Here is an 18,374-nt window from a genome sequence, read left to right on the forward strand (position 1 = left end):
TAGGAAAAAAAACCCCTGAAGGCCTTTCCAAATATGTGAACATCTAATACAATAAGCATTTACCATGCAACACATAGAGAAAAGGAATAAGGAAAAACTACTAGCTTAGACTGCAGCAGAAGATAAATCACCTTGGATTAGTTGCTATAATACCATCAGCTCTATTCTTTAATCTTTCCTCCCTGTGTTAGTTGACACTAGATTAGACCCATCGAGTTTAATTGCATTCATCTCCTTCAAAGACACTCAGCTGTGCTCTTCCACAAAGGAGTTGCCACTCTCATCGAGCCAGACTGACACATGCAGAGAACTCGCAGCCACATAGAACACAGCACGTTATCTTGGAGATAAAAGGGCTGCTAATTTTCTCAACACTTTATCACTGTTCTGAGGGAGTGAAGGAAAGCATGTGCCATCTCCTCGCTGCTTTTGTCTTACTTTTGCTTCACTCTGCTTATTTCACATGTACAACCACATTAAATTCTTTAGTGTAGAGGGCATTTTTCTCGTTCTGTAATACACCAGGGCTGCAAAACCATGGATGGAGATTGCAAACAGTAACACTGGGCATGATGGTTATGTATGTTATTACATTTGTAATACTGCATGAATGTAGGTTTTTCCTTTTCTTCCCAAAAACCCCACAACTTATGACTTCACAGAAAGGAGTCTGTCTCAAAACTGGTGAAATAAATACATTTCAGAGCATAGCTGAAGAAAAGAAGCCCCCATTCAACAGCAATAATCAATGTAACAGCTTTAGAGCTGAAACCTCCAAAATCTGTGCATTTCATAAAAATTAGATTTTTAAATTATGAACACTTTAAAGATGCAGTCGCACATCCAGAAGGATTTAAAAGAAGTTTAAATGAAGCCAGGTGCCAAAGTCAATGGGAATTACTGTTCAACTCATTTACAGTTTTAGTGAGATTTACAGAGGCAGATCTCTGCATCCTCCAGTGCCTTGGTAAATATAAAACTAATCATGGTAGCACCAGCCTAGGAAAGTTGGTATTATCATCATACTTTTAGCAGGAAACATGCATGCTTTAAAATTAATAGTTTTCTATGTTTCTGTGGGTTGCCATCAGCCAATCACAAATCTGATCTTTAATCAGACCCATCAGACAACTCAGTTAAATTGGCATGACTTTACTACAGGAGTGAAATTTGTAGTGCAGATTTGGAACTTTTCTATCTGTGGAAAAAAAAAATCATATTTTCAATGTTTCATGAGTATTATGTAATCTATACTGATTTTTGTTAGGAAAATAGAATTGATGAAGTGTTAAAAGAATTGGAGAGAGTAGACAGAAGGAGTCTTAATATATTAACACTCTATCAGCTTTAAGTAACCTAGGTTTTGGGTGTTTCTCCCACTCACCTTATTAATTTTTTTGATCTCTTTCCACTTACCTGCAAGAAAATGAAGCTTTCATCTAACTTCATATGCTAAACAAAAGCTAAGCCTATATTTACAATACTTTAAAGCAATATCTACTCAGACCTTCCAATTTGTTAGTAATAGGTGTTCTTTAGAAGATCAACAATATATGGTGATTTTTGTTATCGCTGACCATTTTTGGTTTGGTTTTGACTTTTTTTACCAAATAACTGCCTTTATCTGCCAGCCTTTAGTTGGAAAGCTTCCTTTACTCAGAAACAACAAAACTACAGCAATGTTCAGTAGCTTTATACCTATCCATGTACTTTGACATCAGCCAACTGTTAAAGTCACTCACTCCCATTCTGCTTTTGGCAGCTTCTCTTTTATTTCCTGCTGTATTTCCTATTTCAGTGCTGCCAAATGCACTACCACTGCCATTGCCTGCACACAGCCCAGACCCCTTTCCCAAAACATATAATTTTTAAAAAATCTTTTTTGAAACTGAAAGCCTCCAGTAGGCATTTAAACACCCATCACCACCCTGAGTGACTCGTCAATGCCCTGCCATGGACTGTGCTCAGGGCAGGGATTTCTTCTTCCCATTCCCAAAGCACCAAAACACATCAGGGTTGACATACCAAAAATGATGACACACGAACCTTTGTTGACTTCATTCTTCCTTTGTTTCTACAGAACAAATAGGGGGAGGAGGGGAAAAAGGTTGAAAAATAATGATTTAATACAATGGCATACGACATTATTTTTTCACAGATATGCTTTACTGAACTGTATTATAAGTTACCATCAGCAAAGTTGGGCATGAAAGCAGAACACCATGGGAAAGTTTCTCACAACTATTTCTCTAGTAGCCTATGAGCTCTGATTGTCTCCACAGTATTCAAACACACATCAAAACAAAGCAGGCACCTTCACGTTGGTTTGTCCAGGATATAGTCACCAGTTCAGCTACACAGGCAGCCTTCATGCAGTGACTGCTTCCTTTGCCACTGCTTTCCAGGTGCTCCAAGTTTTTATTTCACCTCTCCTTTTGTCCTACACCTCTTCTATACTGATCCATTTAAAAAGGATCTGAGCGATAACACAGGATCTATCTTAACTGAAATGCATCTTTTCTTCCCCCTCAGATTTTAAAGTAATCAGTGGGTCCTTTTACCTACATATTTGTATAGGAATTGGTACAGTGGTTGGACTCAGTGAGCTATTCAATGATTTTTATAAACCCCGGTGTCATAACTTTTCATATTCTGAAATCAAACAAAATGAGATATCCCAAATCTGCAATGTTTTTTCTTAAGACAATGAATATTCATGAGCGTATATGTGCATAAAATTGTTCTAACTTCTGAAAATACAACGCAGCAGCAGATTATTATTATTATTTGTTGCAACCAGAAAGGTGACATCCAGCATAAAATACTTGAAAGAATGGGTAGTTGAAAAATTTTCCCACTCCACTGCTGCAGATTTTTCTTGGTAGCAGCCAGCCAGCATGCACATCACCTCAGAAAAGCACAAAGCTACAAACAGCAATGAGCATGAGAAGATTCAGACACTATTCCACAGTGACTCAGATTTTTCTAACATCTACAAAAACAGACTAAAATGAATCACACATAACTGATGAGGCTGGAAAGGACTTTTGAGAACATCAAGTCCGACCTATGACCAAACACCGCTGTGTCAAACAATCACTGAGTGTCACGTCCAGTCTTTCCTTCAACACCTCCAGGGACGGTGACTCCATCACCTCCCTGGGCAGTCCATTCCAACGTCTAACCATCCTTTCTGTAAAGGAATTCCTCTTAATGCCCAACCTAAAACCTCCCCTGGCAGAGCTAACGACTGTGTCCTCTTGTCCTGTCACTGGTTAGCTGGAATAGGCCAACTCCCTGATTGGAGTTACTTCAGGAGGTGGGGAAAAATGGGTTCACAAGTTAACCGTCTTGTATGTATATTTTGGGGCTTCTTTATAGATGATACTTTGCCCAATTTGCCTATCAGGGATCTCAAAATTATATATTAACATAAATCAAAATTTGCAAGTAATATCTCACAACTATTTCAGATCTGTCACTTGCTCTTGCACATTATAAAGTGCCAGAAACACCCAAATACTTTTGATTAGTAGCCACAAAGTAAAATCCTATTTCCCCACGTTGATTCCTTCTTGTAACTAGGCCAACTCACTGCTTGAAGTAGTTTTTTCTTATTGTTATATACCAATGGAGTTTTTCTGCATTAGTGTAATTTTCTAGAAACATGTAAAACTAACTTAAGTGTTTTCAGCAGCTCAAATAAATTACCAAAGAGGTTTTCTAAATTCCTTTCAGAAGGGTACTGCTCAGCTCTACCCTCCTCCCCTTGCAGTAATCATTGAAAGGTATTACTGCAAAGATAAAAATCACTCCTGCTGTTCATTGGCCTCAAAGAGGCCAATTTTGAGCTTGATTGATGGGCCCAAAGGAGAGCTTCATTACAAGCAAAATTTTAGTTTTACCTGCTGCTACTACTACAAGAAGCAGTTAAAGCATTTCCATCTTTTGTTTTTCTCTTAGGATGAGGTGACTTTGCATCTAAATGTAACAAATGTATTTAATGTGATGAAAGACAACAGTCATCTGAAGGCAATTAGAGAGATACATCACCTACTCTAAACATTACTTAACATGCTTTCTGGTTGACTTCATCCTTTGTCTGTATGGACAAATTAAGGAATTTGGAACTCCCCTGACACTTTCGCTCACAGCTTTTCCAAAATGATTAACAAGGAGCTGCAGTGCTTATTCCCTAAACAATAAAAAGGGTAATTGCTAAGACAAGATTAAGTGCTTATGCAGGGATTTGTGCAAACAAATTGTTCTACTGTTTTTACTTTATCAATGCTAAATAGAGTTAAATAACTTCTGTAACAGAACTACTTAAATGGTAGATTTAAAAAACAGACCATCATGCACTGCCAACAGCTGCAATTTTCCTAAAACGCCTACTATACTGCAGTCAACAAAATGAAAATATTTTAGAAATACTTGAGTATATTGGCACACAACTAAAAACTGATTAGTGCTGTAGCTTGATTTAGTTTAGTTGTAGCTTGCATTTTATAAACATGTAATTTCTAGCATGTTTTTGAGTCCCAAAATCAACACACAAACTTCTGGTTGGTTAAAATGTGGAGCAGGTTACTGTTAACTCTGTTGCTAAGCAGTGCTAGCAAAAAGTTTGTAATTGAGTCATAACAGTTGTATTTAATTTAATGGTGGTTGTTTTTGCCACCACAAACTACCAAAATTCTGTATTTTTTTGTCTCAGAACAACGTATCTTCATTACAAAATTGATGTTCAACTAAATGAACTGCTCACACAAATAAATTGTTTATCCTTTGGAACACAAAACTGTTACAAGGTTCCTTAGTACAAGGGTTTGATCCTTCTAAGCAATATCCTCTAGTGTCTCCCTTAAATTCACATCAAAGCCAGCAAACCCCTTTCAAAGGAGGAAGAGATGCAAAGAAGAAATTGTTAGATAACTATAAATTCCTGCTCTGTGAAAGCTACTCCCTTCTGCAGCACTTAGTAAGAAAAATCTTTCTGGCCTTGAACCTGCAAAGATAAGCTATAATGATCAGCTGGAGTTCATGGGGCTTCAGTCGCACCACGCACGGACCACCGGGCACAGCTCCGCACCTGCAGCACCTCTGCTTTGGGGTTGGGGCTTTTTGTTTGTTTGGGGTTTGGTTTGTTTGTTTGGGGTTTTTTTGGGGGGTGGGGGAAGGGGTTTCGGGCGATGGTGTTTAAAGGCGAGATTAAATTGAATGTTGCAAAGATGACTTGCAAAGGGGGGCTACAGCCAGCCTGGGGTTACAGTCAGCCTCTACAGCAACACCGACAGAAAGGGGAGAAGGAAAGGAAGCATATTTCCAAAATGGGGGCTTTATTCCCTAATAGAGGAGCTGCCACAAAAACCCCAAGCCCCAACCAGACCAACAACCCTCTCGGCCCTTTCTGCCTCGCCCCGTGCCCGGTTACCGCGGTTCCGCCGCGCCGCTGCCCCCGCCGGCCCCGGAGCCGCTCCCGGCCGCAGCCGCGCCCCTGGCAACGCGGCCCGGGGGAAGGCCCGAGGGCGGCCCTGCCTAGGGACAGCGGACAGGGCTCGGTGGCTGCGAGGGAGCCGTCTGCACAAGGGGAAGCTCGCAGAAACGCCGGGGTTTCTTGGTTTTGTTTGTTTGTTTTCACTTCAAATAAACATTTAGCTGAGAATACTTGCTCGCGTTTTCATTTATAAATAAAAAGTCAGAAGAGGCGAGCAGAGCAGATGGAACCTGAGCAGCGGCTCCTGTTACCCAGCCAGGGTTTCCTTCTCCCCCAGAACCTGCCAAGGCAAAAGCAGCCTGCCTCGATGGCTGCTGAACTGCCTCCAGCCGAAAGAGCACCTCCTCCTCTTCCTTCTCACCTTTCATCCAAATAACGTGGATACAGATGGGAAGAGAGGAACTGAAGGTTGCAGTAAAAGTTAGATCTGTGGGTGTATGGGAGCTGCACATCATTTTCTCTGAAGACCCTGTGAGCTTTAATCAGCCTCTGAGGACAGTGCCATCACACACCATTTCTGTACTCAAAAAATACCTTACCTTTCTCAGGAATGCTGATCTAATCATGTTTTCCAGAGAGGAAATTGAAGAAGCTAGGATAGCATTATTTTTTCCTGTCCTTGTCCCTGTGTGCCTGCTACCATTTCACTGATGTTGCCGAGGACACAGAAACCCTCAGGCAGAGGGGGGGTTTTGCCGGCGTGGATCTTGCTGCTCCAGAGTAACCTCATTCTGCAATCCCAATCTATTAAGTATTTTTGACGGGTTAAATTTGTACTGGGCAGTCAGAGGAAATCTGGCACATGTTTTACTATCCACTGCAAATTTGAACAAAAATATCATCTTGGATTTGTCCAGCATTCGACTACAGCCTAATCCATCCTACTACTGGAGTGGCGTGCAGATGCAGGAGTAAATGCTTGTGAAACTTGTCCAAACTCTCCTGAGCATGTGCTCGAACACACTTCCCCATCTCTAGTCCTGCAGTGCCACAGCTGGTTCGGGAGTTACACTTCAGCTGCTTCTACACCCTTGGTGATGGGGAGGGAGTGCTTATACAGCTCTATACCACACATCTCTCAAGTTATTTGTGTTAAAAAAACACACTTTATTCTGATGAATAATGATAGAGTATAAAGAGTATATAGCATATAAAATAAGAGTAACAAGAAAAGAGACAAAAAAAAAGGATGAAGAAAAGTAGAAATGTCATGTAACACACTGAAAAAGAGCAGGTGCAACACCCACTCTTCAAGCCATTTGACTGAGAAAAAATTACCTTATTACAAAATGCTCACACTTTAAAATGCTTTACCCTTCTTTGCTAGTATTTAAAATAAGAGTTCTCAAAATAATTTCATGTTTCTTTTTCCTTAAAAGGGAGAGGAAATAATTTAGGAAGGGTTAATTTGGGATTTTTACTTCTAAATAATTTCAAGGAGTCGTTTTCATTAATCATATTCTTCATGCTGTGTTTCATAAAATAAATGGAAAGGATGTTCTCAGCCTTTCTGAGCAAATCTCCTGAATGTAAGGACCTAATAAAGCCACACCAATTTTTGAAAGAAAAAATAATTTAAAAATTACTACAAACTTTCCCTTCCATGAAAATGCTCGGTGTTGAGGAAAGATGCTAAAATTGATGGGTGTTATGAAATCCCAATTTCAGCACCCAGTACATTCAAAAATGTACCAGCTGATATTCTGCAGGTGTCTAAATGAGAATGGATGTGTAAAAATTATTTCAAAACCTAAAGTCACATGATGATGTCCCTGGGATCCACAGTCTTCTGAAGGAAATAACCTGGTTTTACAACACTGGACTTCCCCGCCTGGATAAAGGGAGCGGTGAAAGTGCAATGCACATTTGGGGCAACTAATCAGGCTTGGGAAAGTGGGAATCTGTGTAAGGGAAAACTGCTGGTGCTGATGTATTAGGTTGTTTTCAGTTTGAGGAACTTAAACCAGACACTGAGTCCTTGAAGAGTCTAAACTCAACCCATGCAGCTATTTTGCAAATCCACTCTATGTGGATCTCAGGTTTCCACATATGTATGAAAACTTCCTGATTTGCCCCAAGCAGGGTAGTTACTGATAATGCTTCCATCACAATCCAGCAAAGCAGCAGCAAAACTTCCAAGGCTCAATCTAACATCATGGATGCAGGCAAAGCTGTGTATCCAATACATGACAAAAGCACTCAAGTGTAGCTCTAACTCAGGATCACCTGAAAACAAGACTACAACCAACCATGGAAAAATGGCCCTTCACTGCAAGTTGTACACCCTTCTCGGTCTGGAGGAATTCACCTGTCTCCTAATTCCCTAACCTTAGCCCAGGGGCGCACACACTCCTTGAGTGCTCCTTCAGGGAGCACTGCTGGACCCAAACCCTTTTTCCTGAATGGTTCTGCCTTTTGCATAGGTCCTAGACTAAAATTAACACTACATGTGTATATAAATCATCTAGGACTAGCGCACTTCCTCTCCTATGACAATTAATGATATTTTTTTGGGAAGTGGGAGATAAGAGATGAAACCTATTCCAAATGCAACTGCATTAAATGCATCATCAGTCCCTTCATCAGGGTCACTTGGAAGGCATCAGCCTTACCACGGTAGTGTGAGACCAATCAATTAGTTAACATTAAGAAAGCAAGTTAAAAAGCCCATATCTTGATGTGTCTTACCTCAGATTTTAATCTGTTACTTCATTAGACTTGGAAGAAGAAAGCAGAATCCCAGGAAAAATAAATTTCTACAAGGATGAAGGTTTTTCTTCACAGGGAGTTTGAAAGATTATCATTATGTCACTTACTGAAAAGTGATACAACAGAAGCAGCACACAAGTACTGAATATGTTTATTCACTCTAAGTTATCATAAGAGGACATTTTATATTTCTTTCACAGTGGAAACAATGCCAGATGAACTAAACCTCAAAAAAGCACTGTAAATAAAAACCCTTGTCACAACATGTCTGAAGAATTCACAACTGCAAAGTTGAGGCAGAATGTGGATTAATCCACAAATTAATTCGTAATTCATGTAAAAATACATGTAAATGGACTTTTTATTTTCAGGCCGTTAGAAACAGAAGTATATCAGCAAGAATAAAAATGTACAGAAGTTTTCAAAATCTTTTTTAGGAAAAAAAAAAAAAAAACAAAACAGAAGCAAACAAGAAAACATAAACAGTCCATGTTATAGGATGTTTTCCCTCACATGTGTTCTGCCACTAGCACATGAAAAAGAAAAGGACCACTTTAACCAGCACATTCTCAGTTTTATTTTAAAATCCTTAGATAAGTGTTAGGTGAATTTCAACTTACATTTCGCTTTAAATAAAAATAATTATAAGCTTTTGTTCTGTAATTTTGGGTAAACAGAAAGCTGGTAAGCAAACAAACTTTAGTGAAAAAAACCCAACAGTTCTGTACAAGATTCCATTTTGGAATTTTTATTTTAGACACAATTAAGGGTTTCTTTTTAGATTAAAACCATTTCATAGAGTAATTTTCATGCAACAGAGTAAACTTTTTTCCTATGCTGTTTGACAGCACAGGAGATAAATGTTCACATGGAACAAGCTGTAACCATGAATGCAAATAACACAACTTTAAAGAAACTGTTTCAACAACAACAGTTAGGGTTTATGGGACATTAACAAAGTGTGTAAACCAAAGTGTTTTGGAAATATTTTAGTTACAGTATGAGTAACACCAAAATATTTCCATTTTTTCTGGAACACATGAAGCACCTATCAGTTCTAGAAGTGACTCTGGAAATGACATCATCAGCTGCACCAACCTTAGTAAGTAAGTACCAGATACATTGAAGAGATACGCAAACATTTTTAAGGTTTTCAAATTTTAACAGGAGTACCAGGAGTGTAAAAATTAGAAAATTCCTTATTATTGTCCTGTCTTGTTACAGAAGAATGTTTTATGATACCTATCTCTTCCACCTGTATCTTTCAAAACCTCATTGGATAAATACACTTTAGAGGTTTATGCATAAGATCCATTTCCTAAGAAAAAAATTCAGGAACTAAGACCTGAATTACTTTATATTAGTTTCCCCAGCCACTGAAATAGTATAACAATGTCTGACTTCCACAAAATTATAGAATTTATTTCAATATTCTTACAATCTTCTACGCATACAATCAACTTATTTTTCACATCAAGCAATTTATTTTAAGAAACCTTATATACATAAGAAATTATTGTAGATATCTCACAGGATAACTTACCAAGTATTCAGACAGATGTGTGTACTGCCTTTCACTGTGCCTGTGGCATTATGTTCCTTCTATTTCCTCAACAATGAAAGTCATCATCAAAATGACTTACAAATACAGTTGCTCAAAAGTTAAAAGGCAAAAATAAAAAGTAAAAAACATTTTTTTGTTGTGGTCTTCAGAATTACTGAAAACGCCTTTGGCTTTTGCCATAAATATTCCAATGGCATATGAAATGAAAATCTCAAAAAATTTGAATGTACAGATCAAATTTGTACATTCTCCTGAGTTATGCTGTAGAAGCATTTTGGGCAATCAGTTGTAATACACATGGATAGAAGGAACTTTCAAGTAAAAAAAAAGTTATATTACAGCACATGCTAGTTTTCAAACACATGCTTCAGGTTATGTCTTTAAATTCCACCTAAATGCAATAGGTTCACATTGGCATTTAATGAAGCTGTATTACAAAAGGTAATTAACACTGAATAACTACAAAAGAGCTTCCTATTTTTAAGTAAACTGTAGCAAACCCATCAGAAAAACACAGTGCCTCACTGGAATATGTCTTCACAACTTTGTTGTGTCATGGGAGACTGTAACACTGCATTACAGCAATACTGATGTTATTTTTTTCTTTTTTTCATACAATCAATCAAAATTTTACAAAAATATAGCTAACCAACAAACATAAAAGTATGCTGCATATTTAGTTCTGCCTAGACATAGCACTTTGCAATTACAGCTATAGAAGTCAAGCATTTGGAAGTTATGGCTGTACATTCCTTACACAGCCACATAGTCACACTGTATTACCACATAAACTTCTCTTTGTGAGGGGCAAAAGATGTAAAGTGCACTTTTAATCAACAGGAGAATAGAGATATTATTTTTTCAGTATGACACCATGTCATACATTAGCTTTCACATGCTAAGCTAGGAATTACGTGTGTTGTAGTAATTTTCATGACTCAGTAATACCGAGCTAACACGACTGCATCTCCTAATTGATATTTGGATTTTGTAGGACTGTATTTGACATTAGTTCATATTATTAATTTACCCCAATCTTCATTGTGAGTTCCCAGAAGTGACAGCATGAAAGCAACTTGGGCACAGGGACACAGTAACAACCAGTAAAAAACGAAATGAAGTTTCTCAGCATGTGTAAGGACTGTGTAAGAGGAAAATCTATCTGTCAAGGGTGGCCTCAACAGACTTTCTCTTCTTGTTCATTATATTCCTTTAAACCTCTCCAGCAATTAAGTCAGCACTTTACAAACAATCTGAGCACAGGCAAAGCAGATTCTGTCCCCAGTTGCTCTCTGAGCAAGGTATGATGTTCTCATTCCACATATTCCACAACTTCCATCTCTCTGTTCTTGACCCAAAGTTGTTGCTTCAAAATGCATTTCAAACAAGCTAACAGCATTTTCAAAGATGAGACACTGAGTCTCCAGTGCACAGATTCATCCTGTCGTTTACATATTTGATCAAAGCACTAAAGCTGGAGTGCTGCTGAGCTCTCTCCAGTCAGAAACATTCAGCAGTCTGACCTTCAGCCTTCTTGACTAGATTTTTCATTTCTGCAGTTCAATCAGGTGCCTAAGGATAAGGATTAATTCACCCTGTAGGAGTACTAAGCCAAAGATACAAAGGAGATAAGAGCAGTAAACCCAGGCCTCAAAATTATAACCCTCCCTACAACTGCCTCATGAAATTCCTTGCATCTTTGTTTTTGAATACTTGACCTTGGAACCTTAAAATACCCTTTCATATTTAGGAAGAAGAAAATAAACACAAATGATCAAAGTCATCAGCATTTGGAATATATTTATCCACTGTATAGATCTTTGTTGTATGAACATAACAAGCAGCAGCTTTTGAGACCAGGGTAGAAGAGTAGAAATGAGCACCTAACAACTCCAGTTAACAGGAACTTGTATAGCATATGCTTCTCTACCCTGTACTCCTCAGTGCAAATGGGGCTGTATATCCTCCCTAACAATTAAGGCATCCTTCTTAAAAAACAACCAAACAAAAACCCCCAAACAAATACATTTGAAAAACAAAGAGAATTACCACAACAGAAGGAAGCAGCAGTGCTTGAACCTCATACATACACTGCTGACAGGCCACCTGCAGATCAAGTCTGCATTAAATCTAAAGTCCAGTTAATGCAACTGCTTGGGTTTCATTATTATTTTTTTGTTTGGAGAGGCTTTTCTCTGTGCTTCCTTTTTGGTAGAGCTTTGTAAATAAACAGTATCTTCAATATTCTTAAAATTAGATTGCCCTTTCTCCCACTAATCTTCCTACCAGATGGGACAACTCTCCCACAGGCAAACTGGCTAGCAACACTCACTTGTGCTTTAAGATTGAAATTCAATTTTCAATTCTACATGAATGTTTACAAGCTGCTACCCAGTAACTTATTCCTTAATGTAACGCAAACTATCCTCAAAACATCAAAAGAATCAGTCTGTAATTAACTTCTGAATTCTCTAAAATCCTAACTTTCATGCAATGCATGAAATGACATGGAGTGCAAATTATTCCAAAATAAGTAAATTCATGCTAATGTGGCACTGGGGAAACTGTTTCTGAAGCAAATTTTTCACTTGCAAAGCTTTCACTCATTAAACTCACACTCACTGATGAAGAAAAAATATTATGGACAACTAAATATTCATCTTAAAGATCTGCTGACATTGGACAAGAGGAAAACAAAATGTATTGAAATGCAGATTGACTTACGTATACAAAGACTGTTTATAAATATTTGCACAACAATAAAGTCTTCCACAGGACAAAACCAACAAATCACTTGGGATGAAAAAGTGCAAACAAAAAAGAATCTTTACTGAAGCCAAGCATGGAACAGAGAAAATAATTAAAGTCAGACTTAATGTCTCTTTCAGAATATTACAAATCATTTAACTAGAGACCAGCATCAAACTGAATTACCCCATACTTTCCACTTACCATCCACTCAGGTTCAGAAGCCTGAATTTGCTCACCTTGTCCAGGTTTCAGGCCAACCTGAGTGTCACATTTCAATGTTCTCAAACTACAGAGAGGCGCAGGATGAAACTTATTCAAGGCTTGATGAAACGGGACAGTGTATTCCCATTTTCTATCTCCTGTCAATTTTCTATAGTTTAGATCACCTTTGAAGAGAAGCAAGTTTGACTTCTGTAGCTCAGCATACAAGTCAGGAGCAACTTCACTCATATTGGAAAAATCATGTGGTAAAGTCCAAAACATGTGGTCAAGGAAAACCCAAACTCCCTTTTTCAAATTGCCCTCCCAGTTTACCCCACATCTAGACATCCACATATGATTAGCTGACCCCAGTTGTCTAATAGTCCAGTTAAAATCATGTTTTGTGGTATCTGATACATACCATGGAATACTTTTTCCATGAAAATAGACTTCATCAGCCAGCTTTGACAACAACAAGAAATCAGCCAACACAAGATCACTTACAAGTTCAAATCCAGCATTATCCAGGATTATGTCAACTCTAACATTACTTCTTTCTGTTCCATTTTTTTTGGCATTTACAAGTAGTGACCAAACTTTTTCCATATCATTCACTAAGATGTAAGGTACCATGTTTTCCAGGGATTGCAAAGGACTAGATTTCTGAGAGCTATCTTCACCAGCTGAAAAAGAAAGGTCACACTTATTGCCCCACAATGACACCTAGAAGGAAAAAGAAAAATAAGAAAAAATTACTAAGTCTCACTGTAGTTACATTCTCAACTTCATATACACTGAAGATTTTGTTCCCTTGTTTTTGTTTTAGGTAACAAAGGCTCTAACTCCAAATATTTTTCCAGGCTTTAATAAAACTCAACTTCTTGTACAGGTATCTCAACAGAGACAAGATTTTGTGGAAGAAACCAAACAAAGCTCTGTATTTATACAAGCATCAAAAGTGACAAAGATGGAAGATTTAGATCAGCGTAAACACATTGATCACAAAGCTCAAAACAGAAATAATCTCCATACTGCAATTCCAAAAAATATCAGTGGTAACACAGGAAAAGGAATTAAAAAAAAAGCAGATTTTTTTTTTATTGCATGCAGCCAAATAAATATTTAGATATATGTATTTTAAGTACTCACTAATGGGCCCTTTGTAAAGATTCATCAAATACTTGGAGTACACTGTTGCCAGCTAGTGGACTTATTTGTAATCCTACAATACTTTGGGGTTTCTACTCAAAGGCACTGTATCCCACGAATAATGCTGTTAAAAAGCTTTTAAACCACTTCTGACCTAGACTGACTTCTAATTTTTTCTCCAAAGAAGTCTAAAAACATTTAAATTGACAACTAAAATTAACTGTTTTAAGAAATAATAGGTAAATATCAAAAAGGTCATCTGGAATTTAACTTAAAATGTTTAAGAGATACTGGTTTTGAAGGAAGAATTGCTGGGTTTTCATATACACAATGGAGACCAGCAGTTAATAAAAAAGCATTGCATTTAAAACAAGTACCCAAAATATAAATATTTTCAGAATAGCAGCAATACAGTAGGGCTCTCAGGACTTCATCACATTTTTACAAACAAAAGATCTATATTTTAATTCTCATATGAAGTTCAAATTCTTTATAACCTCAAATTCTTGTTTGATTAATAGGAGAGATATTTTCAATTCTTGTGGTAAGCACTATCAGTTTACCTGCAATAGCTTAAAAAGTTCCTCCTGAAGTTGCTTTTCATCTAGATCCTTGATGTTCTTAAGAAGTTCCTGAAAATAAGTGCATAAGGCAATAATAGCTTCTTGGGATTCAAAGAAATTTTGAGCCTTTCCTTCCTTAAATACGTCAAAGTTGTCAATAGGTGGGCTAAAAAGAGAAGAACAAATATGTTGACATACTTCCCACATTCTTCATAACAGCACATGCAAAGGAAGCTCAAAGGTCAGCCTCTTTAGACTGTACTACAGGCCTTAATTAGATTTTCCACTTCTAATTTGTCATACTAGATTTTCACATATTTCCATAACAGCCTAATATTGCATTTTGCTAAAACAGACACTATGCAAGGCATCTTCATAGAGCAATATATTCTGAAAGTGAACAAGTATTCAATCACAAAAACTCTGGGAACTGCACAGACAGTGAGCATTTTGAACTCCAATCTTCAGACAAGAGATTTAAAACTGTAACATACAAGTGAGCTAAAGTCAAGAAAAGCTGGCCTGGTTTAAATGTGTTACTGTGTGCTGGAGTGTACTTCCCATACCGAATTCTCATCCACTTAAGAAGTTATTCCTATGAAAGTCTTTACTGGGATTCTGGAAAATTGCCATGACAAATGACAATGTTGTAATATATAAAAATTATAAGCCAACCTATTATGAGACATATTTGCATGATAACCTTTCAACAAATGACTGAACTTCCATCCAAGCATATGCTTAAGAGCAACTAAACAATGGAGATCAAGAAAGTTAAAAGTTAAAAATGAAAAGTGTCTGCTCAGCTTTTTAAGTGCAATCCAGGGGATCAGCCTCATATTTGAAGCTTTTGGTTCAGGAGTTCAGATTACACAACATACCAGTGGAAACTGAGTCCCATTATTGTGTTTGCATCTCCACAACACTAAGGGTAAAATCCGGTGCTCGGGGAGCTTTCAAAATGTTTTGGCAGCAATGGGATCTTAAACTGTTCATTCCTACCCCATGACGTTGTACTGGCACGTCTCCATGGTACCAGCACAACAAGTTTTTCCTGCCCAGTTATTTTTAACCAGTATCAGCTCCCAAAGTTCGATGCAACACATAGGCTGCAAGCACTGCTGTAACTAAGAAGCTGGTGTAGAATGAACAACAGGGGCTTCTTAAGATGGGTCTACTGCTATAATAAACAATTCTCAAATGGTAACTTCAGATTGCAAGCAGCATGTTAGAATTCCCAACAGATTTGTGGCTCTCATATTCTGTGTTTAATGCTGAAGAGAAAATTCTAGACCAACAAACCTCATAGAAATGCTACACGGGTTTCATATCTCAATTTACATTAGTCTGCAAAATCAAACTGTACAGTCAAGCTCAAGAGTTTTCATGTAGACCAACTACCAAAACTGAAGCATCAAGGAAGTTTCAAATTCTGCTAAATATAATAAGTAAAGGTATTAATTTTAAATCTGATGTGTAAGCTGGGGAAAAAGCAGTATGGCAAAAGCTTAAGATCTTCTTTATCTTTCTCCTCAGCTGTCTTTTTCCCAAAATAAAAATGGGAAAAAGCAATGCTTTGTGAAGTAATATACCAAGCCAGTAAATACTTACTTCTGTGCTAATGCTGCATGAATTCTTCTATACATGTAACACTCTACGTACAGCCAAGGGGACTGAAACCAACTTGGTTCTCCATTTCCATTTGGTAAATTTCGTTGGTAGTCCAGGTATCGGTTCCACAGCGCAGCATCGGGCAACTCATCTTCCAGAGGGGTCACTGGCTTGTCTGTTTGCAGCTCATTCCGCAGTTTGGAGAGGAAAGATATGGCTCTCTTCTCTGCTTCAACACCCTTCTGAAAAAGTGGAGAACAAAAGTTCCTATTCTGTACCTTTATTCCTGTAAAGACACAGATCAACTGTTCATGGAATGTGCAAAGTTTTAATTGCCATATGAGAGTCCCTGACAAATCACAGCTTGATTAAACGAAATATATTTTGGTGAATAAAGCTCATTTCAGATCCAAGATCCTAAAATGAATTCCATATGGGACTTCTTTTCAGATTGGACTTTTTGCTAATTAGAGGTGACGAGAGTGTTGAAACACAGTCATGTTCAGAAGGTGTTACTGTCTATCAAACACTGCATCAACACAAAAACCCAAGTAAGTGATGCAGTTGCATAAGTGACAGATCAGAAGCAAAAGGTTAGACAGAAAGGTGTTACAGAACTAATCAAAAATAGCTACTAGAAAGAAATTATTTTTTTAAAAAATCAGACAAAAGGATTGAGACAAACAAGCCTCACCAATAAAAACAAGGCAGAGAAAATGTCTCAAGGGCTAGAGGGGAATAAACATCAGGGAAAATAGGGACCTCACTCTTACCTCACCATGTTCTTCAAAAAATTCATTTTTATGTCGATGCAAAGTATCAATAACTTTTGTGAGGATCTGGGGAAGTCTGTCTTTAATCGTAAAATATGCATAGGATCTAAAAAAGAGAGGATCACTATTTTATTATTGCAGCAAAGGATGAAATTACTTCAATTTTTAAAAACAAATGCAAGCTCTTTGTACTACTTTGGACTGGGGTAGAGTTAATTTTCTTCACAGTAGCTGATATGGGGGTTGTGTTTTAGATTTGTGCTGGAGACAGTGCTAACAACACAGGGATGTTTTCCATATTGCTGAGTAGGGTTTGCACAGAGCCAAGGCCTTTTGTGTCTCACCCGACCCCACCAGCGAGGAGGCTGAGGGTGCACAGGGTGTTGGGAGGGGACACAGCCAGGACAGCTGACCCTAACTGACCCAGAGGCTATTCCAGACCACATGGTGTCATGCTCAGTGGTGGAAACCAGGGGGAAAAGTTGGCCAGGGAGCCACTGCCTAGGCATCTGTAAATTCATGGTGAGCAATTGCTTTCATTTATCTTACTTGGTTTTCTTGGGTTCTATTCATCTTTGCTCTTTTCATTACGATTTATTCTCACTTCAATTATTAAACTGCTCTCAACGCCCAAGTTTCCTCATTTTTACCCTTCTCATTCACTTCTCCCCACCCCGCTGAGCTATGTGGTGCTTTGCTGCCAGCTGCGGTTATAACACAACATTTTGTATTAAAAGTCACTTGATGTGCCGTTAAAGCAGTGGACAGGGAAAAAAAACAAAAACACAAAAAAAACCCCAAAAAAACCCCAAAAAAACCAAACCACCAAAACGAAAAAGATTTCAAACTGGTCAGGCTCTTGTGCCTACTTTTGCAGATTATAAACAGCAGCCTTTTCAAGGAAGAAAAAGCTGTATGACTGGCCCTGACATAACAAGGAAAAATTGCACTTAATTCTAGGCTAAAACGCGACCTCTGTTGCTAAGATACCGAGATGCAAAACCTGGGAAATGTAAAACTAAAAGCACAGGTATCTGCTCGAATTTTATCACGTATCTCATCACCAAGAAACGCTGGCTCCATTATATATTGATTTACATTTTCTCCAACCGCTCCTCATGTACGAGGACAATGAGCAGAACGCGGCCAGCCGCACAGAGCGCACACGGGCCCGGAGGACGATTTTTACTGTGACATTTCTATGCGCCGGGTTGGAGCCGCGGAGCCGGGCAGCGGCACGGGGAGCCCGGCACCACCGCCGACCCCCCCTCACAGCCGGCCCGGGCCGGTGACTGCGGCCACAGCGCCGCCTACAGGCCCCACTGCCGCCGGCGCTGCTGTCCCCGCCCGCCTCCCCGGGCCAAGAGCCGCCCCCCGGCCCCACCCGGCGCCCGAAAACCTCCGCTCCCCGGCGGCGGGGAGCCGGACGGCCCCTCAGCTCCCTCCCGCCCCCTGCCTCGCTGCCGGTGACGAGCGCGCCAGGCCGTGACGGACCCCTTAAACCTGCCCGACAGGGACACCGGGAGCGCCGGTACCGCCGCCATCTTGCTCCGCCC

General features: G+C 38.8%; 1 protein-coding gene across 1 annotated transcript in view; it reads right to left on the reverse strand.

Moving 5' to 3' along the window:
* The window catches only part of LOC131555982 (coiled-coil domain-containing protein 170-like), a 46,752-nt gene extending 28,379 nt beyond the window's left edge, over positions 1 to 18,373 (reverse strand). Inside the window, exons 1-5 of the mRNA XM_058802333.1 lie at positions 18,313 to 18,373; positions 16,819 to 16,924; positions 16,046 to 16,287; positions 14,435 to 14,600; positions 12,723 to 13,445 (exon numbers count right to left, since the gene is read on the reverse strand). Coding sequence (XP_058658316.1) covers positions 12,723 to 13,445; positions 14,435 to 14,600; positions 16,046 to 16,287; positions 16,819 to 16,924; positions 18,313 to 18,362 — 1,287 coding nt within the window. The 5' untranslated portion in view covers positions 18,363 to 18,373. The remainder of the gene's footprint in view (positions 1 to 12,722; positions 13,446 to 14,434; positions 14,601 to 16,045; positions 16,288 to 16,818; positions 16,925 to 18,312) is intronic.
* Position 18,374: the final 1 nt, after the last annotated feature.

Source organism: Ammospiza caudacuta, chromosome 3 (assembly GCF_027887145.1).
Source record: "Ammospiza caudacuta isolate bAmmCau1 chromosome 3, bAmmCau1.pri, whole genome shotgun sequence".
Taxonomy (NCBI): domain Eukaryota; kingdom Metazoa; phylum Chordata; class Aves; order Passeriformes; family Passerellidae; genus Ammospiza; species Ammospiza caudacuta.